Source organism: Fragaria vesca, linkage group LG2 (genome assembly GCF_000184155.1).
Source record: "Fragaria vesca subsp. vesca linkage group LG2, FraVesHawaii_1.0, whole genome shotgun sequence".
Classification (NCBI taxonomy): Eukaryota; Viridiplantae; Streptophyta; class Magnoliopsida; order Rosales; family Rosaceae; genus Fragaria; species Fragaria vesca.
Window position 1 is genome coordinate 21,359,832 of NC_020492.1, and position 27,932 is coordinate 21,387,763.

Here is a 27,932-nt window from a genome sequence, read left to right on the forward strand (position 1 = left end):
AAGTTTGAAATGGACCTAACTGTGACGAGAATAATAAGGCATTGCCGAGTTAGCTTGTAATCAAGGGCCAGTGAAAACAGCATATGTACAATTAGTACAGCATTCCTATCACAAGATTGAGATTTTTGATTCTTTGGATTGGTTATATACTTGTATGCAGACACCAGCTAGCCAGCAGAAGAATTAATTAATTAAGGGGAATTTTCATATACACCTAATTTTAAATAGTGGTTTTAAATAAAACCCACCTAATATTCATATCTGATAGATATCTAAAATGTATCAATTATAATAAATATTATGTCCTACTTTTTCTAAATTTTACACAATTGCCACCATTTAACTATAACATATTAATATAATAAATAAGCTTAGTTGATGTTGTCTTAAATACCTTGATTATGAGTTTTTCTTCTAACACTAACATTTTTCAATCAATTTGCAAGAATCATGTAGTTTTCTTTAGGAGAAATTACTGGTCACTTCATTAACTTTCATGCGCTCGACAGTTTACTCTATTAACTTTCAATTTCAATCGATTACTCCATTAACTATCCAATGTCACACAATTAGGTCCATCCGTTAAGTGGCCGTCCAAATCAGTGGTTAAGTTGCTGACTGGACATATTTTTCAACTGGAAATTTCATTTAACACCCCACCTCTCTCTCTCTCTCTGGCCAGCCATGGCTTCCCAAACAGTGTGTAAGCTGTTGTTTTTGGCTTCACTTTCCACTCACTCAAATCCAACAAAAGTTTATGAACCAAAGCCTATTGTAAAGATAGGATTACAAGCTTTAAGTACATAGCTTAAGTTTTGAAAACAAAGCCCTGGATAGGAAGTATGCTCTCAAAGTTGAAACAAAAATCTGAAAACCTAAAAAAATTCAGCTTTTGGCTGAATCTGCTACTGTTTTTGGCAAGCAATTTGACAAACCAAATGTTAACCAAATCCTCTGAAATTTAAGACACATAAAGATGGATATATGAGCTTTACAAAAGTACTTTCGAATTTAAAAAAAAAGGCCTGAGCTGAAAGATATCAAGACGCAAAGTAGGAAAGAAAATCAGCTTTTCTGCAGAATTCTGGAAATTTGCAGCAACTAATAAACTTGATTTTGAAAGCTTTAATTCGACTTTTGAAGTAACAAAACAAGTTCTAAAGCTTCAAAACGTTAAGGAACAGATTTCCAGAGTACGAAATCATTTTAAATACAACAGACAGTTGAATCAAAAGGATCCAAAATCTACTTTGGACACCCAAACTCAAGAACATAGTTCTTGAGCTACAACCACAATGATTCTAATTGAAACCAAACAACGAATAGAGCCACCAGAGGGCGTTGGTGCGGTTGGCGGCGAGAACAATGAAATTTCCAGTTGAAAAATATGTCCAGTCAGCAACTTAACCACTGATTTGGACGGCCACTTAACGGATGGACCTAATTGTGTGACATTGGATAGTTAATGGAGTAATCGATTGAAATTGAAAGTTAATGGAGTAAACTGTCGAGCGCATGAAAGTTAATAGAGTGACCAGTAATTAATTCTTTTCTTTATTTTTATGAAAAAATCTAGATTAAAGGAATTCATTTTCTAATCTATACATAAGGTAAAATATAATATGAATAAGATATCTAATCTAAACCCTAGCCCCTAAACCCTATACCCTAAACCCTATATCCTATACCCTAAACCCTAAACCTTATACCCTGAACATATACCCTAACTCTATACCCTATACCCTAAACCCTATACCTTAACCCTATGCCCTAAACCCAATTTTGGGCTTTTTCTTTTTAGGTATATTATCATATCATGCCCTACTTAATAGGTACATTAGAAACGTAAGTAGTAGAGAGTAAAATGTTCTCTTAATTAGGATGGGAAATGATATAATAATATACCTAAAAAGAAGAAAATTAATCAAAGAACAAGAACATGTACTTTACAATTAGACATTTTTCGATTATGTAGAGAGACACCAAATATGAGCTTAGGAATGAAAAGTATCATCTTATTACAAATGACATACTTTTGTATATATATATACACTCAAGTTAGTAATAACAAGATAAAAAATTAAAGAATGTAATTGATTATGTCAAAGTTAAATCCAACTAAATTTTAGCTAGTATTTGAGTTTTAAATTGATGTTAAAATTGAAAAATATACCAAATTTAGCTTTTTATTGTCTGAAGGGCAAATTAGAGAAACCGAAAAATGAATAAAACTATTAATTATAGACATTTGCTCTATATGATATGTTTGCTATGTGGAGTGGGTGTAAAATAAAAGAAAAATATGTATGGATTTATCTTAAAAGATGTCTAGTATTTTGAGTTTTTATCTAATTTTCTCATTAATTAATTAAGGGCAACATGACTGGACTAGAGTGATTTGTTTTCGCATATTCCGTACTATATTTTTGTATAAATACATACTACATAATTTAACCATAGTGTGAAGTTCTCGAGAAAATATGAAGTACGATTAGTAATCATAGAGATGATCGATGCAGCTGAATGCCAATACCAAACAACTTTGGACCCAGAAAGGAGTGGCCGACCCAAACATTGTTGCCCAGTTAGCTTGCTCTGCATCGAAAGTCTGAAGTTTAACCAGGGCCGGACCTTGTTTTGGACTTGAGAGAATGATGCAATCATGCAATTCATTCTACACCTTGTTCTTGTTTGGACAATGATAAGGACGAATTGGTGATAAGAAACCAATTGATGTGAACCGACGAGAGTTAAATATCAAGAGAGAAATTTTGGCATCCAGTAGAAGCAAGGCAAGAATCATTTCCCGGTTGGAGTTAACTGATAAAACTGCTGGTCAATGACCTAGCCTATCAATCTTTCTCATTGTTTTACATGCAGCTTTGTCTCATTACCCGTTTCCATTACTCTCTCTCTCTCTCTCTCTCTGAACTTTTGGATCCTAGCTTCCCGATCTGTAATCCACCACCATCACCTGTAGTATAGAGGAACGTTCAGTATAGAGCATGCCAAAGTCCAAACATGCAGTACGTGAATGCAAAAACAAGGAGTGCCAAAATGGTGGGTGAGGATAGCAAGCTGGCAAATCTTTTGTCCTGCGAGAGATTTAGATCTATAAACAGTACCGGACATGTCATGGTGATATGTTATCCTCAGTAGTGAATCTCTCTCACTTTATTTAAGTGTCCTACGAGTTTCCTTTTGGTACACAGAAATAAAAAGCACAAGCTAGCGCTAGCTGCTGTTAAATCCGGAAGCTTTGCAACTCAATAATGGAGATTTGTTGGTGTCATTTCGGATCCCCTCTCAGCTACAGACACTGGACCCTTACAGGAACGGGTACGACAGCCAAACAGCAATTGACCTTAGACGAGAAACAAAGCTAGGATCGATGGAGATCGATGTACGTAGTCGATCCCAGTCCCAGGCCCCAAAGTATTACCTAGCTAGCTTTGCTGTGGTGGACCAAAAAGAGAGAGAGAGAGAGAGAGAGAGAGCGAGAGAGAGACTTTTGAGCATGTACATAGCAGCTTCTGTTTCTCTCTTTTATCACAACGACTGCAACAAAGAACAGCTTTAAACATTTCTAGTTCTTCTTTTGGCCAGAACTGCACGATATATATTATTAATAAGAATTAAGGACATGCACCTGAAACCCATGCATAGAGTAGACTCATCGATTATCTTCAAATTAAGACGGTAGGAGAGTTGTAGGACCCTAAGTTACATATACACTGAAGCCTAGCCACACCACCTTAATTTGGACCAACATTCCATGACTAACTCTAAATCCATGGCTCCATATATGCCATGTATATATATTCACTGCATTTCCTCAACTATATATCATTTCCTGAATATTAATGGTATGCTAGCGATCTTCACTTAATTAAGTTCCCTTTCCACTAGCTTTTTGAACAATGATTTACAGATAAAAGTACTTAATTTAGGGTTACAAAGATCGATTAAGTTTTATTTTGATATAAAATTCCTTACATATTTGAACTCATGGCTTTCACGAAGGTAGTAAGACTAACTAATTAATTACCAAACAACGACTACTCACCGACATTATTCTGATGTAAAAGGAAGAACATGAATTAAACTAATAAGCGAGATGAAAAGGAATTGAAGATTGCAGAGATCTAGATCGACAAGCCAAAAATGAAATGATTCTAGTGGTATGATGACTATCAACTTCAGATCATCATGATCATATTCCCCACAATGAAAAGCTTAATTTCAGTGTCCTTCAATAAAATGATCACTTTCTCTATAGATTAGATTAGACATGGCTAAGCACATCAGCTTTTTTTTACTTTGCAAGAACCACCTCGTGGGTAATATAAGAGGCCTCATTTCGCCGGGCCACCACCGTACCCACCACCGCATCAAGAATCAAGATCAATATATATGAACTATTTTGGCATATGTTTGCTGATTATGACTTTGCTCTTTTCAGTCACTAACAAATTACCCTAATGCATATCATGTCCATTATAAAATAGCAATAATCATTTTCTTACTTGGTGAATTAGATCTTCAAAGATATTGAAAATTCTTATATGCCAGAGAAAACGGTCGGCAGAGACATAAGCTTGGGGTATACATTAAGCAACACTGTTTGATATATTCTGTGTGTCTGATCCACCCCGACGATTCTAAATTTTGGCCACTTATTAATCAGGCAAGAATCTAATTCCCCAGCAATTAGTTGTCATATACGTACATTTCCCTCCATGACCAATTTCTCAGTTTGTTTATGGTCGGTCAAACCCAAAAATTAGTATATAAAATTGGATTAACGTGCATGGAATTAGAATAAGATCGAGGAGCAAGACTATTTTGTACATAGCATTATTGCGAGTATTCAATCAATTTGATCATTTTCAGCTATGCCTCAACTCAACATCATCATCCAAAAATGCGATGTTTTGATTTCACCACATAAGGTTGCATCACACAGCTGCAAAGTGCAAACATGTTGATCAAGATATACATGGATCAATTATTGAGACACTGATGCCTTGATGGGATGATAAAGACTGTATACCGCAAACTAATGAAATGCATTTTTGTTAGACATCTTGACAAATGAAATGCAATGTGGTTATAGTGTTGTTGACATTCATGTCACGATGATATCGCAGAGATGTTTGATTTGATTTCTAGTTTTCTAACCTTGCACATAAATTGAGAATATAGTATGTATTATACGTATCATCTAATATGATATGTATTATACGTATTACACAAATTAAGGTCTGCTTTCCAAATTTCCGATGCATTACATACTTACATCTAAAAAGGAAATTTTTTCTCTTGAACATAGTATAGTAAGGTCACTTGACAAGTTCGCAATCAACAACTAAATAATCAGTGATGATTAACATGCATGTAATCTAAATTAAGCATGAAATTAAGTCTCATCCTCATGCCATGTTGTGCTTGGATGTCATTCTCACGTGGTTGTGGGTGCCGTGTCCATATCTCCTTGTTTTATTTATCTCTCTCTAATTAGCGCTGGACCATTTTAGTTTTCCATATTGACATTTTCCTTAGAAATTAGTCATGCGATTTTGAGTGAGCATTTGTCATTTTCCACATATCTTGTATGTTTTTAACTTCCATCCAATCCGTCATATCGTGGAAGCTAGCTAGCTTTTCCACTGCACCCCCACTGATCCAATATTCATGTTATAGATCAACTTCTATTAAATTTAAATTCTTTTTTAAACCTACAAAATTGGCATTAATAGATTAATAATGTCTTATTATTACAAAAACGGAAAGAATCTGTCACGAGAGAAACTTTATACTTGGATTCTATCGATATTTAGTAACTGCAAGTCTGCAAAACAAATAGACCATTTCAAATTGGAACCAATTTAGAGCTAAACATTAATCTATAACTAAACATGAACATTGCACAACAAATAAACATATCATACATGTTAATGTAACGAGAACCAAATGGTCAAAATAATTAAAAGAAGAACCAAATCTTGAAGGGTTTATAAATTTCAGAGTATGAGAAATGCCCATATTTAATATCATTTTTCATAATCCAAAACCCATTTAACTTGGTTGGCAAACATGTGATTTAGGCAGCCTTTGCCTTCCCAAAATCTAAATAAACATATTTAATGCATACACCTCATACTTGTCACTTGGACCTCCATGCATACTTTTTTTCTGAACCAGCTAGCTTAGAAATCATAAATCTCAAATCTTCCCGCAGTCAACATCTTCACCATCTTTAAAATAGCAACATAAATACAAACTCAGAAACCCTTCAATATTTCTTAAGTAATGCAATTTAATGAATCTCCTCCCCCATTTTGATTTTCTCATTCAATTCTGATAATTCCATGAAACCAGGGGCATTCTCGGAATCCCAGCTGAGTCGGTGGTGCTATACTGCGCTATATCGCAGAGAGGGAGAGAGGGGATTAAAAGAGAAAGGTCCACGACTCCACGTTGGGTTGATGATGACGCAACGAAACAGCAAATTACACCACAGTGCGTGTGTGCTCTCTTGCTTTTACCTTTCACTCGGATTATAAACCCATCTCTGTCTTTCTGTCTCTTCAAAACGGTGGTGTGGTGAAGCTTCGGAACAGAGTTTGCAGAAACCATTGAATCCAGTTTGATGTTTTATGCTTTTGTAAATTGAGGTAGGACGTGCATTTCTCGAAGTTGTTATTGTTTCGAGGCAATCCAGCTCAAATCCCGAGGTTTTAGTTACATGGTTTTGGTGGTTTTATACATTTAACTTCACCATGAACGAGGAAGCCATGGATTGGAGAGTGATTACTGTTTGGTGGCATTGAAGTTTTGAAGGTTATGAGTTTTTCATCTGTAAAAGGGTCTGATTCTGAGTTTCTGATCTTTATATTTATGGCAATTCAACGATTGAAACTGCTGACTAGTTTGACAGTGATGAAGTTATTGAACGTGTTTGATCACTGTCTTGCAGAGATTGGATTAATACAAAGCCTGGAAAATGAATACAAGGGTCAGGACAAAGCTGCAGTCCATGAAAGCTCCAACCAAGAAGAATGAGAAAGTAATCTGCTTACCAAGTTTGTTTTTTTATACTTAGTTTTTGGAAAACGGTTTCACACTGTTGGAGGAGCCTAAATTGCTCTGATTTGAACTTTGCTTTCAAGTCTTTAACTGTTCTTTTCACCAAAAAATATGGCTTTGAGTTTCGATGAGGAGCCTCCAGGTGGTGTTCTAGTTAGACATTTTTTGATAGAATTCCGTGCTGGGTCTTCTACTTCACACTCAGAGATTGCTTTATCTTCATCATCTTTCTCAATCTTACTTACTCTCTTTCTCTCTATCCCCTGCCTCTCACAAAATTTTCTGGGGAAAGTTGATTGCTGTCTTTCCCAATTCTTCTCTGACCCTTCTAATTACGAGACTGGTTTTCAACGCAAGACTATAGAAAGTGAGCTTCTTTGATTAAATTTCATTATGGATTGTTCATTTAAGTGAGTATTTGCTGTTAGTTTTTTCTTGTTCTTATTGCTTGTTCTGTTCCTCTGCTTTTGTTGAAGGATATTAAGGTAGAAGAAATGCAAGGGAGTAAAGAAAGGAATATCACAAAGGCAATCAGCCTTGGAAAAGCGTCAAGAAGAGAGAGAAAATTGGCTTTGCAACAAGATGTGTGAAATTCTTCTCATCTTCAAGTTTTGTAATTTCAGACACTATTTCGATGTGATTATTGATTTGTTCAGCATTGTAAATTGTTTAGGTTGATAAGCTGAAGAAGAAGCTTAGACATGAAGAGAATGTACACAGAGCTTTGCAGAGGGCATTCAATAGACCCCTGGGAGCTCTACCTCGTCTACCACCTTATCTGCCTCCTTATGTAAGTGTTTCACTGTCTTCTACATTCATCTTTCATTGCGTGCTTGCTGCAGTTTTATTTATTTTTCATTTTGCACAATTGTTGTTAAAAATCATTGTGATAAGTAATTAAAACTAATGAACTGAGAGTATTTGAGTGACTTCCATTCAATGACAATTTCAAATTTGTAGACATTAGAGCTTCTTGCTGAGGTTGCTGTTTTGGAAGAGGAAGTTGTTCGGCTTGAAGAACAAGTAGTGCATTTTAGGAAGGACTTGTATCAGGAAGCTGTCAACATTTCGACTTCCAAGAGGAGCTTAGAAACCTCAGCTGAACTATGTGATTCAAACCCTAAAAAGAATCATAAATTTCATGGTAGTATAGTGGACACTGATACCGCGGTGAAGCATTCGCCATCCCCTTCTGGTAAGTTATAGGAGTTTGATCCTTCTGGTTAGCTATAAATCAGTCCCCTTTTCTACTGTTCATTTTTTCAATAGTGGAACCAGGACATAAAAAATTTGATGTTATTTATTGCCAATGTAGATCATAAGCAAGAGAATCAATCATGTAATCCCTCAATGAAGAACAACAAGAAATCCTTGATCCATAGTAATGCTCAGGTTAGGACTCCAGCGAAAAGACCTCCAGTTGATCCGAAAATAGCACAAAAGCGTTTAGATTCTCCAAAACTACAGGTATGTACTTACTTCAAATACCAATTTTGATGAAGTTACTTAAATTCCGTGCAATGAACTTAGTTTCCGTTATCCTCCAGTTAGAAGTTAGAGTAACTGAACAAGAGAGCACAGAAGCAAGACTTTCTAGTATTCCAGAAAAAAAGCCATCCGGAGATGACAGCCCAAACAAAATATCTGAAAATATTCTGAAGTGCTTATCAAGCATTTTCATGAGAATGAGTTCAGCAAAGGGCATTACGGAAAACCAGCCTTCCTTTTCAACATTAGGAATCCAACAAAGCAATGAAAAACCAGAATTTTGGGATCCTTATGGTATCTGTTCAGAATTTGGACGGAGAGATATTGGTCCATATAAGCAATTACATGCAGTTGAAGCCCGCTCTATTAATCCTAATCGAACAGCAAGCTCTTTGTTCCTGCTCCGAAGATTGAAGTAAGTTCTCTATACAGTGTTGCATGATATGACGATAATTCAAGGAGTTATAGTAATTTTGTCTCCTTGGCTGAATTTTCAGATTACTGCTAGGGAAACTTGCTTCTGTAAATTTGAAAAGCCTCGGTCATCAAGAGAAGCTTGCATTCTGGATTAATATCTACAATTCCTGCATGATGAATGTATGTATGGAATCTTTGCGAGCATAATTTCTTTTGTGGCACAAACAATCTAGTCTGCAGTTCTTTCTTGTTTCTCAATGCATCTTCTTTGCGTTTGTTGAGAATTTGATTAATGTGCTCTACTCCAATGCTTCAGGCTTTCTTAGAACATGGAATACCAGAGAGGCCTGAAATAATTGTCGCGCTAATGCAGAAGGTATGGAATATTGATGATCCTAATGTCCTGGTGTCATTAAATATCTACATACCTACATTGCAATCAATTGATAGCTTGTCACTATTTTATGTACTTGTCATTCAGGCAACTATAAATGTTGGGGGGCACTTGCTCAGTGCAATAACTATAGAACATTTTATCTTGAGGCTGCCATATCACTCAAAATATGTAAGTAGTACTACTGTCCACCTTCAGAACCTCTACTGATTGACACAGATTTTTTTTCTTCGATCTTTTTATTCTCTTATCCTTGCCTATACTTCTGACCAGACCTTCTCCAAGGGTGCAAAGAATGATGAGAATACAGCAAGAAGCATTTTCGCATTGGAATTATCTGAACCGCTGGTAACATTTGCTCTATCATGTGGAAGCTGGTCCTCCCCTGCTGTAAGTTGTACATAGATGGACCTTTCCATTAATTTTTGAGACTGAAGTGAGTCATTGACTGACATAATACTATTATGTGGTCTCGGCAAAATGTAGGTAAGAGTTTACACTGCATCCCAAGTTGACAATGAACTAGAAATCGCAAAAAGAGAGTACTTGCAGGCTGCAGTTGGAATTTCATCGAGCAAGTTTGCAATTCCAAAGCTTTTGGATTGGTACCTACTTGATTACGCAAAGGATTTAGAGTCGTTGCTAGACTGGATCTGCCTTCAGCTACCTAGTGAACTAGGAAAAGAAGCAATCAAGTTTCTTGAAGGAGCCAAAACCGATCCTCATTCACAGTTTGTCCAAATCATGCCCTATGAGTTCAGCTTTAGGTATCTTCTACACACATGAATCTGATTGCATATTATTGAGTGTGTTGGGGTTACCATTTTGTACAGAGCAATAGATATATAAATATATCGATATTACATGTAAAATATGTAAGTTATATCTGCTCCTTTCTTTCTTTACCTGTAAGTAACGCTGAGATGAATGCATTTTTGGGATTTCACATGCTATAGACATTACTCTGGTTTCTTGAGTCAGAAGTTATCAGTTTTCTGATCAATGCATGATGAGAAGTGAACTTGTTAAGCAAACAACTGCAGACCAATACCAGATAAAAATTCAGAATGTGTGTAAAATAAAACAAACCCGGATCTGTGTTGCAATCCAAAGTGTAGAACTGAGGCTCGAGTACAATACTAGATAAAATTATGCTAAGTGAATCACATTTTGGGAAACCATCTAGAGCGACCTCCGACTCCAATAACTGAACTGTGAAAAAACAATGGATGCAAGTAACAATGCAGCTAGTTAAGAATGGAGAACACTGAAAGCCAAAGGGGTTTTGCATCAAGTAGAAGCTAGGAACAGTTCCCTGTTTGTCATGGGTTGTTAAAGTGGAGCAGTGGCTATGATCTGTTGCAGAGGGGAATCAAAAGATTGGCCCATTCTCAAGAAAACTTGGTTAGAAACAAGTTGATGTGGTCCTAAAGCATGTTAAGACATGACGGTCCAATCTATGAGCCACATCGAAACAAAGAACAAAACGCTTTTCGAAGCAGGGGTCGTTCCAGTGCCTACGAGGCCTGAGAAGGACGTTTCCTGAGGCCAAATTTAAGAGGAAAAAATGAAGAAGCCTCTACAGTTCTGCAAGGACTAATCAGAGAAGAAGCAACACATGGTTTTTATTTCGTGACGGTGCTAATTTCAGGGATGAGAGACATGTTGTGTGTTTGTGAAAAGGACTTGGGTTTTACAAATCCCGTGATGAATCTGGACAACCCCCACCCCACTTCATTGAAGCATTTGTTTGTGTCGTATGAAAGATCAAACTCTTCTAGAGTTCTAGTAGGGAAGGGAAGACGTTTTTGGTCAAGGGGAAGGAAAGACTTGAAGCCCAAGAAAACTACAAATTTTGGACCCAGTTTCTGATCACTTGGTCTCCAATCTCCATGTTAAAACAAATTAAGAACTAGAGGAAAACATAAATCACAGGCTGGTGACCTGGACAAGTGCATCAAAGGCATCAATTTACTAAAAGTCTAAAAGATTGGAATGACGTGAATGAAATTTCATCTTCAACCCAACAAAATATCAAAAGCTGAAGAACTGAAAGCCGATGCTAGCACTCTAGGCACTGCAGAAGTCAGTTTGTTAACAATGACACTGAAATCATTAAGCACATATTGTGCTATTGTTCCCGTCATCTAGTTATGGCTACCATTAGGTGAGTTTGGTTAATTTTTTGTAAAAATAGTCATTCAAAGTTTCTAACCCAACCAGTTAGTTATATGCATGTAATGTAAGATGAAGGAGAGCGTATTCAGCGCACCCGGGTGCGCAGCGCACCCGTCCATCTCCGCCGTCCATTTGACGTGGACTTTTGACTTTTTCAAAATGAACGACGGAGATGGACAGGTGCGCGGCGCACCCGGGTGCGCTGTATAATTTTCAAAGATGAAGCATGTAATTAGATTGGGCCAAGATCAATAGTGTTCTGTTCTCTGGGCCTGGATGGGCCGACATTGTTCTGGTATATGTAAGTTGATCAGTTTTGCCGTTTTGGTCAGACTTACCATTCTAGAATACATAGCTTAAGTTCGTCTCTCTGACTCGATCTAAATCTAATATGAATGTCAAATAATCAAACTTAAAACCGTTGAAAAGAAGTAATAGAATACAAAAACCAACCTATATATAAAACAAACAAGGATAATATAAGAACTAATCGATCCAGTTTGAGCACGTTTGACATGAAAAAATGAACCAAAAAAACAAAGAAAATTGACATGTATGGGAGTTGGCGAGGTGCATGTTGTCTGTGTACGTTGCATTATTTGACAACTTAATTTGACCTAATTTACCTACCTTACATATATATATAGCTACTTTTATCATTATACATATACTAATTCTATGATTTCTGGATAATACACATTTAAATTAGTTAGTATATGAGTGTCATGATTTAAGATGCCGTTAACTCAGTAAATTCTTGACTTCAGTAAATTAGTTTATACGCACGCATGTACACACGTACGAGTATGATTACATGTACTTATCTCGTCTTGCAAATTATTATTCTGTATTCCTTGTCAACCAAGCAAATTAAGATGATCAACTTCATGAGCTAGCTGTACGTCTTTCTTTCTAGATGGTCTTGTATATAAGAATAATTTTCTTACATGTTGAGTTGTATTTGTGTGTAAAAACAAAAGCAAGGAATTTTTCAAACAACAGAAATGTGTACAATCCAAGTATTTTTTTTTTGAACTCGATTGAAACAGTCTTGATATTAATTAATTGATGCATGTATATTAAGATATATAGATCGAGGTCATCGATCTATCAATTTTCTTTTTAATTAAGCACAAGGAAGAAAATAGAAGTCTCTATTTTGATTAGAAGAGTTGCACGCATGCATGTATTAGTACGTGTTCATACATAAAAGACAATACAAGAGCAGCCTAGCTTCTAGAAAATAAACCAGTTTGGATTATTTCATTTTTACACATACATAAATCAACCTTTTCATTTTTCGAGCTAATTTACCAAAAACCACAGCCACATATATATATATATATATATATATATATATATATATATATAATATAGTAATTGAAATTTTAGTTTAGTCCTTCTTGGGTTTGAAGTCGACAATTATTAATTTTAGGTCCTTCTGGTTTTAATTTAATATGAATAGTCTTTAAAGTCATGATTTTTCATCTAAATAGTCATTCCGTTCATTTTGTCAGTTAAATTGCTGACGTGGCCTTTAACTAAGAAAATTGTCGGAATAACTATTTGGATGAAAAATTGTGACTTTAAGGACTATTCAGATTAAAATAAAACCATAAGGACTATTTAGATGAAAAATTGTGACTTTAAAGACTATTAAGATTAAAATAAAATTATAAGGACTAAACAAATATCGACTTCAAACCACAAGGACTACAATATTTTACCCTATATATAACTATACACAAACCATGTGTACGTGTACAAATCACAATCGATCCCTAATGATCCGCCTGCTTATAGTAATAATATATACGATTAATTCCAGATCACTTATTTATACTGAATATATAGTATTGATCTATCTAAACCAACTCCAGAAATGAGACACAAGTTAGAGTCCAGCCAAATTAATTTAACAAGATGCATGCGACTGGACGGCAATTCTTATCTAGACTAGATCTGTATATATCAGATCAATTAACTATAATGAGCACAAAAACGTGGATTCATCGATCGCAGTTGCATGAATCAACATATATATAGAAAAACCCTACGGTTGAATCAACATGTATGCATCTGCGTTAAGTCTTGAGACCACGCCGGCTACATTGCATATCCAACAGGACACTAGAGCTAGGGTTAGTTCGATCTATTCGGTTAATTTTTGAATTTCGTCTCTCTTTCATGATTACGACTTACGACTATCATCATTACGCTATATCAATAAAAATCATAATAATATCCAATACGTAGTATCTCTTTTATGGTTACTCTATCGTCATTACCATATATCAATAAAAATCAAAATACCAATACCTAGTATGTGTATTTACTAATTTACAAATTTTTTTTAAATTTTTTTTAAGCAAAGTGTTAGATTGTCCTGTCAAGATTCAATTATAACTTATAAGAGAAAATAAAATTGAAAATGATATGAGCTAAGGCAGGCAGCTGTAAAGTGTTAAATATGCTAACAATAATGTGCCCTACCAAATATGGTAGTTTCCATCCAAAATCAATAAAAGGGGCGCAAGTTTGTGTCACTACTTGACATTTTGTTAAGCATAATTTGTCAATGCATGTCTAAATATATATCTCGGGGTCCCAAAAAGCCAGATATAGCTGCACCAAACAATCTTACACACCTTGAAATATTTATCAGCCTCCAAAATTTAATTAACAGTTTTAACCAATCTAACAGCGACCTTAGGCCCTGTTCCGTTCGTAAGTCTTAATTTCAGAAGAAAAATGCGCACCAAAACATAATCAAATGTGTATGCATCATGACTATTTGGTTGCTAATTAATTAAGATACCAAATACCTCCACTACATTTGTCCAAATAGTCGTAACTTGCAACCCAATTATGCCAAATTTATCAACATGATTTACCCTTAAACTTTACTACTAGCTTCATCATCATCCACAATTCGCTACCATGCAATAGGAGAAGTAAAACCTCCAAAGAATTAGGTCTAGTCAATTAGTAATGCTGAACATGTTATCATAATTCTGTTGTTTTGGTTGGGCTTTATGAGTACATGCCAAACTCATAAGCTATAATTGGGACACATCTCAAGTGAGGCAATCGACTCCTTTGACTGCATGCCTTGTATTCAAAATTTCAAACCAAAGCTTGGGGAAAAAGGCACGGGTAAATTAGTGATGAAAGTTAGTGATGGCTTTCATTGTAACGCCATGAGTTTTGGTCTTATAGATCTGTTTGCACTGACGTATAATTCAGGTACGTATATACTTCAATTTGTATTCGACTACCTCCTAATAAGTATCTAGAACGAAAGTTTCACTATCAGATTTTTTTTATCTGTAATTAACTAATAAGGATACATCAATACCAACTATATCTTTTATCTTGTAAGTCGTAACTACGTCATACATAATTAAGAAAAAAAAAAAAAAAAAAGAACGATAACCAAACCAATAATGAAATTACAAGCTTCAAGTTTCCAAGGGTGAAGATCAAATGAAAAAACACATAAAATAGGTTAGATTTGGAACGAGTTTAGTATGGTTCCACGTATACCTCGTGGCTCTACTTCAAGGAAAATGCAGGTACCGTAAGTAACCAAAAGAAACAAAGGAATGATGAACATTTGTCATGTGAGGTCTCATTGTTTTATAGCGCAAGTAATAATAGAAAAGCACCTATCATCAGCTTAAAAGTATTATAAGGCGGCTCGTAATCCTTCTTCATGGTCAACAATCTTTACCCTGCTCCTTTCTCTGTTCCTTCCTCTCCCTTCTGTTATATATAGCCTTCACTTTCTCGTTGCATCTTTCAGTTTCATCTGTTTATCATATCCCAAAACCAACACAAGCACTTAGAGAGGCTCAATCATGGAGGTAGCTATACCGAGCAGACCCGCTTTCGATTTCGACTTCAACAGCGCTCGATCTTCCCCTGCCATCACTGCTCCTTCTACTCCGAGACGCTTTGGCGACTACAGCTTCTTGAGTGCACCAACCAGTCCATCTAGAATATCTGAGTTTTACAGAGAATTTGATGAGTTCTCCGCAGTCAGTAGTAACTGGGAAGAAGAGGATGAGTTTGAACGTGCAGCACCATCCAAATCATCAAAACCAGACGACTTTGCCTTTGATATTGGTGAGGAGGTAGACAGAGTTTCTCTCTCAGCTGAAGAGCTCTTTGATGGCGGTGTTATAAGACCTTTAAAGCTTCCTTCACCTCCTCAATCCTCAACAAAGAAGATGAATGTTCGGCAAGCTCTTTCGCCCAGGAGGAGGAAAGAAAGAGATTCATATCCATCCGGGATGAACAATCCGACCAGAATGGAAACTCCCCAGAAGAAATCAACTGTTTCTTCACAGCAACAGAGAGGAAGAGAAAGAGCTTCCTCAACCTTGCCTTCTTCGAGCCGTAGAGCTTCAAGATCACTATCTCCTTTGAGGGTTTCAGAGTTTAACTGGGCACAAGAAGAAGAAGAGCTGAAACGACAGCAAGTAGCAGCACAGAACGAGAACAAGCAACTAGCTACAAAGGGTTCACTAATTTCATCTGCTACTGCTGCTCTAAATAGTTGCAAGGCTTCAAGAAAATGGAGGCTGAAAGATTTCCTGTTGTTTCGGAGCGCATCAGAGGGCAGAGCAACAGATAAAGATCCATTCAGCAAGTTCTCGAATCATAAAAATGAGCATGTGAAGACTGCTAGCTCCAGCTTCAGATCCATAGACAGCCCGGCCTCTGTTTCAAGAAGAAAAGGACCTTCAGCACATGAGTTGCATTACACCGTGAACAAGGCAGTGTCCAATGACATGAAGAAGAAGACCTTCCTGCCTTACAATCAGGGCATTCTAGGAAGACTAGCTTTCAATCCTGCTGTTCATTCTCTGTCCACTGGATTTGGGTCTCTTTCAAGGTCCTGAATCTTCAGAGTCTGCTATTTTATTTATTATTTGTTAAAACACATCCTGGGTTTTTCTTCTTTTTGTTGTAAAGTCTGTATTCTTTTAGTAGGTGTAGAGTTCATACTTTAAGAGGAATGGCGTGCAATGAAAGATAACAAACAAAGCTTGGTTGCCCCCATTACTGCTTATACACAAATATATTCTTTCTTCACTCTGATATCAGCGAAGTCTGAAATTGTAAGATTATACTGAAAGCATAGAAAATTAGAAATCACAAATTAAATTTTTTGGTTCAAATTCTTGTATTGCAGGCTTGCAGCACATACTATTTGAAGGTCTACTCAGAAATTATCAATTTTGATATACTAATAAGAACAAAAAATAAGGCTTGCTAGCTATGCAAGCATAAACCTCCATTATATTCAATAGAATGATTCCATGAGAAGTTCATATGAAGACAACCTCCACCTCATTAGTGAAAGGGCCATGCCGCTATGTTCTAAAGCTAGAAGGCAAACACCAAATATAATTGTCTAATAAATATAGCCACTAATAGCGACATTATGCAATAAACTAACAAAACAACTTCTGAGACGAAATAGACACATTCATATTATTCTAATTTTTTTTCATCGGTTATCCTAATTCATCAACCTATAAAGTCAAAACGTCACGGAAGGACAACTACGTTAGTTATCAACTTATCATCCAGAAGCAAATTAAATTGTTCTAATTCTATGAAACATGGACGCAACTACAACTAAATTCCAAATAGAAATGGAGCAGTAGAATTGTATTCCATCTACTTCTATAATATTTCCTTTAGGGACACTTAACAAAAATTCAAAGCGTGTACTAGTAGAATACAGGGGAAGTAGACAGCAAGTATTTTTCAACTTCTAGAAGTACTGAGAAAGGTGTATTGCATTTCATAGACTTACATTTCTATCAAAGCCTGATTATATTCCAAGCTTATGTGACTAAGCTAGTTTGTTATCACAACCAGCTAATCATGCATATACCACATATTACATATCTCTGTCTGTGTGCATGTATTATAATTTACACAATAACACAAAAGACTTATGTAGATAGGGATCTCCTGTATTAGATGCTCAAACAAAATTATCGATTTTGATAGGAGTAATTTCATCCGCAGCCTTGAAGTGTCCAACTAATCGTGCAAAGAAAACCATTTGTTGTTCCAGGGTGAATTTAATGTTCTCAGCCTGTGTTGTATAATGCTAGATCAGTTTACAGTTTCCAATCATTTTAATTTTGTGAATAGAAAGTAGAAAGTACCTTGCGGAAACCATGTCCTTCTCCTTCATACTCCACAAGAGCAACAGGCAAACCCTTCTCCTTTAAAGCGTGGTAAATTGTTCTAGCTTGCTTTGGGGGTACAGACTACAAAGTAAAAAGGATTTACTTTCCAAACTCAACCATGAAGTTCATGAAGCCACTGAATACCACAAAGAAAAAGACAAAGAAAAAAGCCAGCGTTTGCTACTTTGCTTACCATATCTTCCAATCCTTGAAATAGGATTATAGGACAAGAAAATTTGTCAACAAAGTTAATTGGCGACCTATCAAAGTACTCCTTTTCAGTACCTGCAACCAATTAAAACTGCCTCAGTTTCCAATTATTGCTATAAAGTAAAGCATCAAATGTCCTTTCCAACTTACCGACAAGATTATCAATATAACGAGATTCAAATTTGTGAGTTTCTTCTGCCTTCAGCATTCTTAAGTCAGCTATCTGTTCATGGCCAATATGACATAAAATAATAACAAATAATGTCAGTTTTCTTGTTCATGGAGTGCTGGTGGACATTTGAGGTTTCATAATCCCTTGCATATCAAATAGTTTCCAAATTTGCGGAAACAACCAATTGTTCCTTCTGATATATCTGTTCATAGAAAATGAGCAGAAACCCAAGTATACGGTTAGGTACTCACGCCATACAAGGAAGCTCCTGCCTTGAAGGTGTCTCTAAAAGCAAGAGCAGCTAAGGTAGTGTATCCACCAGCAGATTCCCCTGTAGCACACAGTCGCTCCCCATCTACCATTCCTGAATCCACCTTAATAACAAAATATAGATATTAGGATCACTTAATAATTAGTGTTCTACCAAATATTATGATTCTTTAGGAAAAGGGAGGATATAATGAATACCAAATATCTAGCACAGCTGCAACAGTCATTTACATCAACAATTCCCCATTTTCCCAACAGCCTTTCGCGATACTCTCTGCCATAACCTTCAAACCAAAACAGAAATGGAAACATTGAATTCAAAAGGCATATACTCGGTGTCAATTACTGGACTACAGTACCTTCTGGCTTCTATATACAATATATGAGACCGCGGAACAAGAAGAGAATCAACATGATACAAGGTTAAGAACAAACCAGTGCTTCCACCATAGTTAACATCAACAAATGCCCAACCCCGACTAGTCCAATACTGAATACTCAGATTTAAGATTCCACGCGATTCAAATGTGGGCCCTCCTGCAGTAAATCAAGATAATTTTTATAACAAAATTTCTTGGCAAAGATAACTTAACTATATTACATCACATTTGAGAGAACTGATGAATCAGGCATAGCCTAATATTACATAAGCCTACTTGCTATGCAAATATGTGGGTGAAACATATTGAAGAAATGATCACCTCTACCATTAGTTTATTCCCTAATCTAAGCATCTTTTCACTGAAACCTGTACAGATTTGGTTCAGAAAGAGAAGCACGCCTGTCTACTCCAAGGAATTCCAAAACTACATTTGCAACAGAAATGCCGTAGTAGGGATAGTACATGCATAATGACAATGATTTTCAAACCATGACATACCATGGGTTGGATACAAAATAATGCATACCATGGCTTCCCAATAATAGTGGGGGCTTTTCATCAATAGTAGCTTGATAATCAGAATTTGATGGTGGGTAAAAGAATGCAAAGGCAGTTTTCCCTGGGACTTCTGTTGGGAATTCAATAAATTTGGGTAAGCTGAAGTAGGATTCATATTTCAGACAATCAGGTGAAGAAGACCAAAGAATCTTGAAATCAACTGCTTTTGATTTATGGTCATCTAAAATCACCTGCACCAAAATGAGACATAAGTGGCTCAATTAATACAAAATAGTCTCTGCCAGTACACAATGCAACAGACAGAGGTATTTTACGATACAAAACAAAATATCGCAAAATACCTTAGCTACAGACAAGGGATGAACTTCTGATGCTCCCTCAACATATAGGCAACTGAACCCCAAAGTCTGCATAGAGAAAGATTCGAATTTAATACTAAAAAGAGGACAAATACTTAACAGCTTTAGCACAGAAGCTTAATGAGCAAAACGTGTTTAGAAGTACAATATTGTTTATATCAGTGAAAGGAATACTAAGCAGAGATAAAGAGCCCTCAACGTCATCCAGAATTCCAAGATATGACCTTCCACTCTTCCTACATACAAAATCCAAAACTTATTTTGATGCTAAAGCAGAGCAGGCAGACAACACAATTTACAAGATAAACACAATGCAGTAAATATTTCTTACCTATAGCTACAAGCAATCAAGTTTTTCCCTTCATTGCTCTGAATAAACTCATAAGAATTCATTCCGAAATTCCATAATGGTCTGGAGAACTCAGCATCCAACGAATAAGCTGATATCACCTCATTATTAGACTCAGCCTGTTGTCAAACGTACACCATATCATTTTAGCCCGTCTAAAAGTGCTCAAAGTAACACATGAGTATACTGTTATACTATTTTCAGTAGATCGAGGAGAACAGACAGGTCAAAGTACAAAATTTACCCATCTATAGAGATTCCAGAACCCATTGTGTCTGTCAGTAATAAAAAACAGCTCCCCTGAACAATTCGAACATAGCATAAATCAACTGAAAGTTCAAAACTTTATCGCACATATTCAAGAGCCATTGAGCCTGGAAATAATATATGAAAGCACAATGAAAAGCACCAGAAGGAATGAGAAGACAGTACGAGACAGTCAGAGACCTTGAAGAAGCTGTGAATCGTAAAAATCAAGAACCAGTCATGGACCTCTCATCTTGGATTGATCGAATAAGTAATCAAGATTTTTGTGCATCCAATAATTTCCAAAGACAAGAGAAGTTAACCTTTATCTAAAGGATGCACATTTAATTCGTTTTTTTCATCATGACAGAGATGTAATGGATAGAGGATCAGGTTACAAATGAGAGTTCAGATTTAAATATGTTCCTCAGTCAATTAAGTAATATATAAGTACCTTTAGATGACCACTTGGGTTCAGTAGGAGACTCCATAATCCGAGGATCATCGCCAGCAACACAGACACGTTTGTGGACCTCTCTGCATGAAAGACTCGAGAAGATGAACCTTACTAAAGTAACTAAGGGATCATAACCATACCAAAGAGTATCAATCCACACCTTCAAAGAAACTGTGCTTACCCATTATCTGCTATATACCCAACCCAAAGTTGAGCTTCATCCCAGGGCATGTTAGGATGAGACCATTCAATCCAAGCCATTCTTTTACCTTTGGGATCCATTCGCGGGAAGGCATAGAAGTCATTTCCAGCTACTAGCACTTCCGGTTCTGCACACCACAATATGCTCACATTATGCAATTCACCACCAATCCACAGTCTTCATCAAATAGTAACAAATGTACTAATGACACAAAAATGTGTTCTTTACAAACTCATACCCCTAATGTAGCCGTCAAGCCCTACTGCTACAATAGTTGTAGTCGAATTAAGACTGCTTTCGCGAAAATCTGCACAAAAATGAGTGATCTTGTTTTCAGTATCAGACATTCGGATGGCAAATGCATGTAGGAAACGGAGCGCATACCTTCCCTTACAGTGACATAACGGTTAAACCTTTGATCAAACACACCATCTGCGTAACACACAACGGGTCCACCATAATCTGGAGTAACCGGCACAGGACAAGAATCTATAAAAACACAACAATCAATTACATTAGCACGTTTAGTTTCAGTTTAAGCATCTCGACAAGTTTAATCATGAAAACGACAATACCAGCGGAAGTCATAGACTTCTTGTAAAGACGTTGATCTTGGTAGTTGGAGAAAATAACAGTATCCCCTAAGACAGTGAAAGCACCGCCACTTTCGGAGCCCATAGCCACTGTCCGAACAGAACAATCCTCCGGCGTAATATCAACCGGGTCTTGATTTTCCGGAGATGCTCGAACCAGAACCATTCGTCTGTGCATTGAAAATGAGTAGAGTCAAAGTAGGTACGGATGGAATGGATAGGTAGAGGAGGGGGGGGGGGGGGGTGGATATGTTACCTGATTGGGAGGGGCGTGATTCAAGGAAGATGAGGCGGCCGAGGGCGTCGACGGCGGTGCCGGCGAGTAGCTTGGAGGCGCCTGAGACGAGGTCGGCGGAGATGGGAGATTTCCAGGAGCCATAAGGAGCTGTGAGCTTGCTTGGGGAAGCAGAGGAAGAAGAAGTCATTCTGTTTGATACGTTCTTACGTTTCAACTGAACTGAGGAGTCGTTTACTGGACACTCAAGTGGAGAAGAAGAAGAAGCTGAGAGAGAGAGAGAGAGAGAGAGAGTTGCAATTTTGTATTGAAAGACAAGAAGAAAATGCGGAAAGCTACGCAAGGGCGCCAGATCAGTCAATGATGACAGTGTGTAGCTTCTCAGTGCCATGTTGCTTCACAGTTCGATGACAAGGTATCAATACGTATCATAAACTCTGTGGTCTAAGTTAGCAAGATGTTGGAAAACCTTCCACGTTCATACAGATTAGTCTCTCCCAGAAAACTTCTAAGACGATCGTCCGAGAAAACTTCACCGACTGCCAGAATTGCTGCATGGGATCCTCAAATCCAGTTCGTTAATCTGTACATAATAGTGCAATATCGGCATTTATAACAGCAGGAACTGTGTTATTGACTAACTAATGTGATGCTTAATCACAACTTCTGTACACGATTACAGGAGAAACTGACTGAACCCGAAAGTTCATTTTGGAAGAAACCAACGTTGACATCAGATGTTACATAATGCTTTCACTCTTTCACATTTCCAGAAGGTATCAATCAAGGTAAACATCGCTCACAGCACAGGGATGCAGTCATTCACAGTAGGCAATACGTTCAGGCTTGTCTAAAAAATTACCCCTACAAACTAGCAAATTGTTTGTATACGAACCTAAGCCTGCAAATCTAGTCCTTCGCATAAAATCAGAGTGAAAGATTCCAGAATGAGGCACCCTCCTTGTCAAATGCTCAATCCAAGTTATCAATCTTGATTGGACTAATATCATCTGCAACCTTAAAGTGTCCAACTAAACGTGCAAAGAAAACCATTTGCTGTTCCAGAGTGAATATAATGTTCTCAGCCTGTGTAGAATCCAAGATCAGTATAAACTTTCTCATCATTTTAAGTTTGAAGAAACATAAGACAAAAGATAGAGTAGAAAATACCTTGCGGAAACCATGTTGTTCACCTTCATACTCCACCAGGGCAACTGGCAAGCCCTTTTCCTTCAGAGCACGGTAAATTGTACGAGCTTGATCTGGGGGTACAACCTAAAAAAATATATTGTACTTTCCGTCATTAACCCAAAGATCACAAATCATGATCAAAATTCATTGTTTCTTTTGTATTGAGCTCTAAACCTTGGGTTCCTACCTGGTTTAACTGAGAAAACAGAGAGTATGAAACAGACAAACAAATAGCTAGATCTGCTTACCTTGTCTTCCAATCCTTGGAATAAGATTATTGGGCAGGAAAATTTATCAACAAAGTTGATTGGTGACCTATCAAAGTAATCCTGGTCACTACCTGCAACCAGTTGAAATTTTCTCCACATTCAATTTTATCAATAAAACGAATAATAAAGGTCTGTTCCAAAAAAAAAAAAACGAATAATAAAGGACAAGTCAAATGTTATCTTTTCACTTACCAACAAGATTATCCAGATAACGAGATTCAAATTTGTGAGTTTCTGCCCTCAACATGTTTAAGTCAGCTACCTGTTAATGGATCAATATGATAGAAAATTTCAGTTTTCTATATCTAGTTCATACAGAATATAGTACACATACAAGGAAACATTCAATAAGAGAGGAAAATGATAACCAAAATTGATAAAAATAAGAAAGAGAGAACAATTAAATGTTAATTAAGTTCCAGGAGGAAAGCTACTTGAATATAAAGACATCAAAGAAACAAATCCATTTTTTTTATTTACAATATACTTTTATGCTGAAAGTGTAATACTACACTTCATTTCACCAACCCTTCAGTTCTATTAAGTAGAAAACTTGGCATCGTTTAAGCCAGGCAAGAAATAAATGATAAATAATAAACAAAGTAAAGTGTTAGGCACTCACACCATACAAGGAAGCTCCAGCCTTGAAGGTGTCTCGAAATGCAAGAGCAGCTAAGGTTGTGTACCCACCTGCAGAACCCCCAGTAATACAAAGCCGTTTCCCATCTACCTTTCCAGATTCCACCTGGATAGCAAAATATATATATTACCATGGCTTGTTGAGTCCACGAGTCATCTATCAAACTTATCATCACCATTTTGGAAATTGGAGGGTAAAATGCATACCAAATAACTAGCACAGCTGCAACAATCATTTACATCCACAATTCCCCATTTCTTCAACAGCCTTTCACGATATTCTCTGCCATAACCTTAAAAACATTTGTCTAGTAAGATAGACGGAAATAAAATTTTGAAGGCAAAACTATTTCCATAACAATAAATATGAGAAGAATAAATAAGGACTAGAATGATCGTAAGCGCTTGTATAAGAAAAACAAAACCATAATATTAACTAAAAATAGAAAGTTAAGAACAAACCTGTGCTTCCACCATAGTTAACATCAACAAATGCCCAACCACGACTAGTCCAGTACTGAATACTCAGATTTAGAACTCCACGTGCTTCAGCCGTGGGACCTCCTGCAATGAATCAAAAGAAAAACAATGCTGAGTTAAACTATACATGACTACAAAGGAGAACACCCAACTAAAAGATGATTCTTATAGTACTTCTATATACTGGTGTAGGTAAAATTCTGATGAAATGAAGTCATATGCTATTACTTATCCCATGATCCCTGTACTTTTAATATAAACCAATAAACAACATAATCCTGTAGTTAGAAGGAAAGACTCACTTGCCATCCTTTGAAGAACAAAATAACTAAACTTGTGAGACCAAAAGTGTCCCCCAGTTTAGGAAGTTTGAAATTACCATGGCTTTTCAGTAATAGTGGAGGTTTTTCGTCCTGAGTGCCTTGGTAGCTAGGATTTGTTGGAGGATAAAAGTATGCAAAGGCAGTTTGACCAGGAACTTCTGTTGGGAACTCAATCAATTCAGGTAGGCTGAAGTAGGACTCATATTTTAAGCAATCAGGTGAAGAAGACCAAATAATCTTGAATTCAACTGCTTTTGATTTTTGATCATCTAATGTCACCTGCAAGGAAAAAATTATTTCAAGATACATGTCATTCACTTGGTAAAACAATAGTAGGTGTGGCAGAACAAAGAGGTATTGGCTATGCAGCATAAAAGATGGCAAACACCTTAGCAACAGACAACGGATGAACTTCTGATGCTCCTTCCACATATAAGCAATTGATCCCCAAAGTCTGCATGGACAGACATGAAAATTCAGAATCTACAATTAATTCACATTCATACGAACTTTTAACCGGACAACCAATGAGCATAAGTGTTTTGGAAGTACAATATTATCAATATCCGTGAAAGGAATATTAAGAAGAGATAATGATCCCTGAACATCATCCACAATTCCAATATATGATTTCCCATTTTGCCTACAAGCAAACAACCAAAATTCAAATTATATTGTATAGATGATAATGATTACAAACTACGCATCAAAACAAGATAAATGAAAAATGACTAATTATTACCTATAGCTGCAAGCAATTAGGTTCTTTTGTTCATGGCTCTCAATAAATTCATAAGAATTGAAGCCAAAAACCCATAGTGGTTTGGAGAATTCAGCATCCAGAGAATAAACTGATATGACTTCATTAGTAGACTCAACCTGTTGCCAAAGTGTAAGTGAATCAGGAAATGTGTAAGATAAAGATGTCAGTTGATGCCCATTGTTGACCTACTAGACAGTATGTTCAAGCAAAAACTGTTCTTTGATGCGTACAAATCGTTGTCCAATTAGGCAAGAAGTACAGTTCAGCAGTCCAACAGTCCAACTAGACAACATATTCAAGCTATGTTCAAGTACCAAACTTACCCATTTATAGAGATTCCAAAACCCACTTTTACGGTCAGTAATGAAAAATAGTTCCCCTGCACAATTGAGCAGAACAGGTGAAGCGTACAATGGTAGGAAGCAACTGCAATTTCATCAGTTTTTTGCTACAGTATAGAACTGACTGAAAGTCATGATACTTAAGTAGCACTAAGAGATAAATAAATGGAGTATTAGAATCGTAAGTGAGCAAAAACTTGAGGAATTCCTTCGTCAAGGTTGGGGTGGACTAAACTCATGATTAGTCATGGAAATCTAATAATTCAAGTATTACCAGTACTTAACGTAGACAGAAGTAGTTCCCTTTTTCCAAAAGTATAAGTTTTCTCAGACACTAGATTTATTGGATGCCTGAAGTTAGTCAAGTTCAGTATCTTACTGACATGACAATCTGACAATAACACATCAAACTTAAATTAGTTCCTCAACCAAGTATACAAAAGAATAATACCTTTTGAGGACCACTTGGGTTCAATTGGAGACTCCTTGATTGCAGGATCAGAGCCAGAAACACATACTCGTTTCGTGACGTCTCTGCATAAAAGAATCACAATGGTAACCTTACTAATTAAAATAACAGCACAGAACACTAATATACATATTCCCCTTGTCAAAACATTAACTGTAAACCATCAATGTTCAAAGTCCAACAACACAGCTATACACTGAAGAAGAGCAATGTCATCAATTTGCTTACCCTTTCTCAGATATATACCCAACCCAAAGTTGAGACCTATCCCATGGCATGTTAGGATGGCACCATTCAATCCATGCGAATCGTTCTCCTTTGGGATCCAAACGCGGGAAAGCATAGAAGTCACTTCCGCCTACGAGTGTTTCTGATTCTGGATATAACACGGTGCTCGCATTAGTTAAACAACATCAATGGTATCCAGACACATTTTTTCTAACATATTTCACGTTTGACATATACTGTGCATTGGAAAAGGAAGTAACAGACTCTTTACCCTGAATGCCATTTCCATCTAGCCGTACCGTGACAATTGTTGTAATCGAATTGATGCTGCTTTCGCGACAATCTACAACAACATGATATATCGGTTTCAAACATATTACATAGTAAACAATACCGGAAAGCGCAGAAGTACACGCTGCACTAATCACTAACAAAATCTACCTTCCCTGACGGTGATAAAACGATTAAAACGTGCATCAAATACCCCATCAGCATAACTAACAACCGGTCCACCATAGTCCGGAGTGAGCGGCACTGGTGAAGAATCTGATTAACACACATAGTTTTCATCAGCTCTCAACTAATCATTTCTACAAGTTTGACTTCAATTTTGAATAACAAGCAAAAGCGTATATAGGAATCACCTTTGGAACTTAAAGACTGCTTGTAAAGGCGTTGATCCTTATAGTTAGAGAAGATAACTGTATCTCCTGAAACACGGAAGGCGCCACCGCCGTACTCCTGCGCCAGAGATCGAACCGCATAATCCTTCGGCGTAATATCGACCGGTTCGTCTTCCGGTCTCTCCGGTTCCCTCACCAGAACCGCTCGCCTGTACTCACACAATTCCCCATTCATCAAAATCAAACTCAAACTCAAACACATCCGATTGAAATTTACAGACAGATTAAGCTGGACGGTGAAATACGTACCCGGATTCCGACGGACGAGACTCTAGCCAGATGAGGCGGCCGCGGGAATCGACGGCGGTGCCTCCGAGACGCTTGGAGGCGCCGGAGACAACATCGGCGGTGATCGGGGACTTCCAGGAGCCGAAAGGAGCTGCGATTTTCTTGGATTCCGGCGGAGAAGATGACGCCATTTTGTTGCGGTGGTGAGTTTTGGCTGGGACTGTGGCGATGAGCCTGAGTCGTTTACTGATACAGTGGAAGTGATAAGACGAAGAAGAAGAACAAGTAGAGAAGCGAGTGAGAGTAGCGATCGACGAGAGAGCCATTTGACTATCCAACCTCTCTTTTTTTCTTTTTCTTTTTTGACTTTCTTTTAATTTTTTTCCAGCCCACGTGGGTCCATATCCTCTAGTACCGCCTAGCCCGCTTAGGCCCAGATGGCCTATTATTTTACTTTAAGTTTTTTATTTAAAGGTGGGAACCCTCAGCCCACGTGAGTCCATATCCTCTTGTTCTGCCTAGACGTGCACTGACTCCGCCTAG

General features: G+C 37.0%; 4 protein-coding genes across 4 annotated transcripts; 2 read left to right on the forward strand and 2 right to left on the reverse strand.

Annotated features, from left to right (window-relative positions):
- Nucleotides 1-6,632: 6,632 nt before the first annotated feature.
- LOC101314149 lies at nucleotides 6,633-10,203 on the forward strand. Its single transcript, XM_004291089.1, has 12 exons — nucleotides 6,633-6,869; nucleotides 6,980-7,069; nucleotides 7,566-7,673; nucleotides 7,763-7,879; nucleotides 8,050-8,284; nucleotides 8,405-8,556; nucleotides 8,637-8,992; nucleotides 9,075-9,174; nucleotides 9,311-9,370; nucleotides 9,476-9,559; nucleotides 9,662-9,778; nucleotides 9,875-10,203. Exons 2-12 carry the CDS (start codon nucleotides 7,007-7,009, stop codon nucleotides 10,172-10,174), a joined length of 1,692 nt encoding a protein of 563 aa, XP_004291137.1. The 5' UTR covers nucleotides 6,633-6,869; nucleotides 6,980-7,006; the 3' UTR covers nucleotides 10,175-10,203.
- Nucleotides 10,204-15,334: 5,131 nt separating this feature from the next.
- LOC101314430 lies at nucleotides 15,335-16,979 on the forward strand. The gene has a single exon (XM_004291090.1). The coding sequence runs from the start codon at nucleotides 15,427-15,429 to the stop codon at nucleotides 16,471-16,473; it is 1,047 nt and encodes a 348-aa protein (XP_004291138.1). The 5' UTR covers nucleotides 15,335-15,426; the 3' UTR covers nucleotides 16,474-16,979.
- A 501-nt stretch (nucleotides 16,980-17,480) lies between these two features.
- LOC101295106 lies at nucleotides 17,481-21,965 on the reverse strand. The gene is made up of 18 exons (XM_004292779.1): nucleotides 21,797-21,965; nucleotides 21,523-21,711; nucleotides 21,332-21,436; nucleotides 21,186-21,254; nucleotides 20,927-21,074; nucleotides 20,743-20,825; nucleotides 20,287-20,342; nucleotides 20,025-20,161; nucleotides 19,839-19,929; nucleotides 19,676-19,741; nucleotides 19,342-19,564; nucleotides 18,869-18,970; nucleotides 18,632-18,717; nucleotides 18,415-18,537; nucleotides 18,142-18,214; nucleotides 17,975-18,066; nucleotides 17,758-17,862; nucleotides 17,481-17,684 (listed from the first exon to the last, which is right to left on the reverse strand). The coding sequence occupies exons 1-18, from the start codon at nucleotides 21,963-21,965 to the stop codon at nucleotides 17,571-17,573; spliced, it is 2,031 nt and encodes a 676-aa protein (XP_004292827.1). The 3' UTR covers nucleotides 17,481-17,570.
- A 419-nt stretch (nucleotides 21,966-22,384) lies between these two features.
- On the reverse strand, nucleotides 22,385-27,682 carry LOC101314718. The gene is made up of 18 exons (XM_004291091.1): nucleotides 27,411-27,682; nucleotides 27,123-27,310; nucleotides 26,920-27,024; nucleotides 26,750-26,821; nucleotides 26,479-26,626; nucleotides 26,233-26,315; nucleotides 25,764-25,819; nucleotides 25,420-25,556; nucleotides 25,230-25,320; nucleotides 25,066-25,131; nucleotides 24,734-24,956; nucleotides 24,337-24,438; nucleotides 24,082-24,167; nucleotides 23,858-23,980; nucleotides 23,428-23,497; nucleotides 23,215-23,306; nucleotides 22,946-23,050; nucleotides 22,385-22,861 (listed from the first exon to the last, which is right to left on the reverse strand). The coding sequence occupies exons 1-18, from the start codon at nucleotides 27,578-27,580 to the stop codon at nucleotides 22,748-22,750; spliced, it is 2,031 nt and encodes a 676-aa protein (XP_004291139.1). The 5' UTR covers nucleotides 27,581-27,682; the 3' UTR covers nucleotides 22,385-22,747.
- Nucleotides 27,683-27,932: the final 250 nt, after the last annotated feature.

Coding starts and splice junctions, on each gene's coding strand:
- LOC101314149 (XM_004291089.1), top strand. CDS start 7,007: ATGAATACAAGGGTCAGGACAAAGCTGCAGTCCATGAAAGCTCCAACC. Junction 7,880..8,049: donor CACCTTATCTGCCTCCTTAT/GTAAGTGTTTCA, acceptor TCAAATTTGTAG/ACATTAGAGCTTCTTGCTGA. Junction 8,993..9,074: donor TTCCTGCTCCGAAGATTGAA/GTAAGTTCTCTA, acceptor CTGAATTTTCAG/ATTACTGCTAGGGAAACTTG.
- LOC101314430 (XM_004291090.1), top strand. CDS start 15,427: ATGGAGGTAGCTATACCGAGCAGACCCGCTTTCGATTTCGACTTCAAC.
- LOC101295106 (XM_004292779.1), bottom strand. CDS start 21,965: ATGACTTCTTCTTCCTCTGCTTCCCCAAGCAAGCTCACAGCTCCTTAT. Junction 19,565..19,675: donor ATCCCTTGTCTGTAGCTAAG/GTATTTTGCGAT, acceptor ATTTTGGTGCAG/GTGATTTTAGATGACCATAA. Junction 17,863..17,974: donor TTCAAGGATTGGAAGATATG/GTAAGCAAAGTA, acceptor TTTACTTTGTAG/TCTGTACCCCCAAAGCAAGC.
- LOC101314718 (XM_004291091.1), bottom strand. CDS start 27,580: ATGGCGTCATCTTCTCCGCCGGAATCCAAGAAAATCGCAGCTCCTTTC. Junction 27,311..27,410: donor TCTCGTCCGTCGGAATCCGG/GTACGTATTTCA, acceptor GTGTGAGTACAG/GCGAGCGGTTCTGGTGAGGG. Junction 22,862..22,945: donor AACAACATGGTTTCCGCAAG/GTATTTTCTACT, acceptor GATTCTACACAG/GCTGAGAACATTATATTCAC.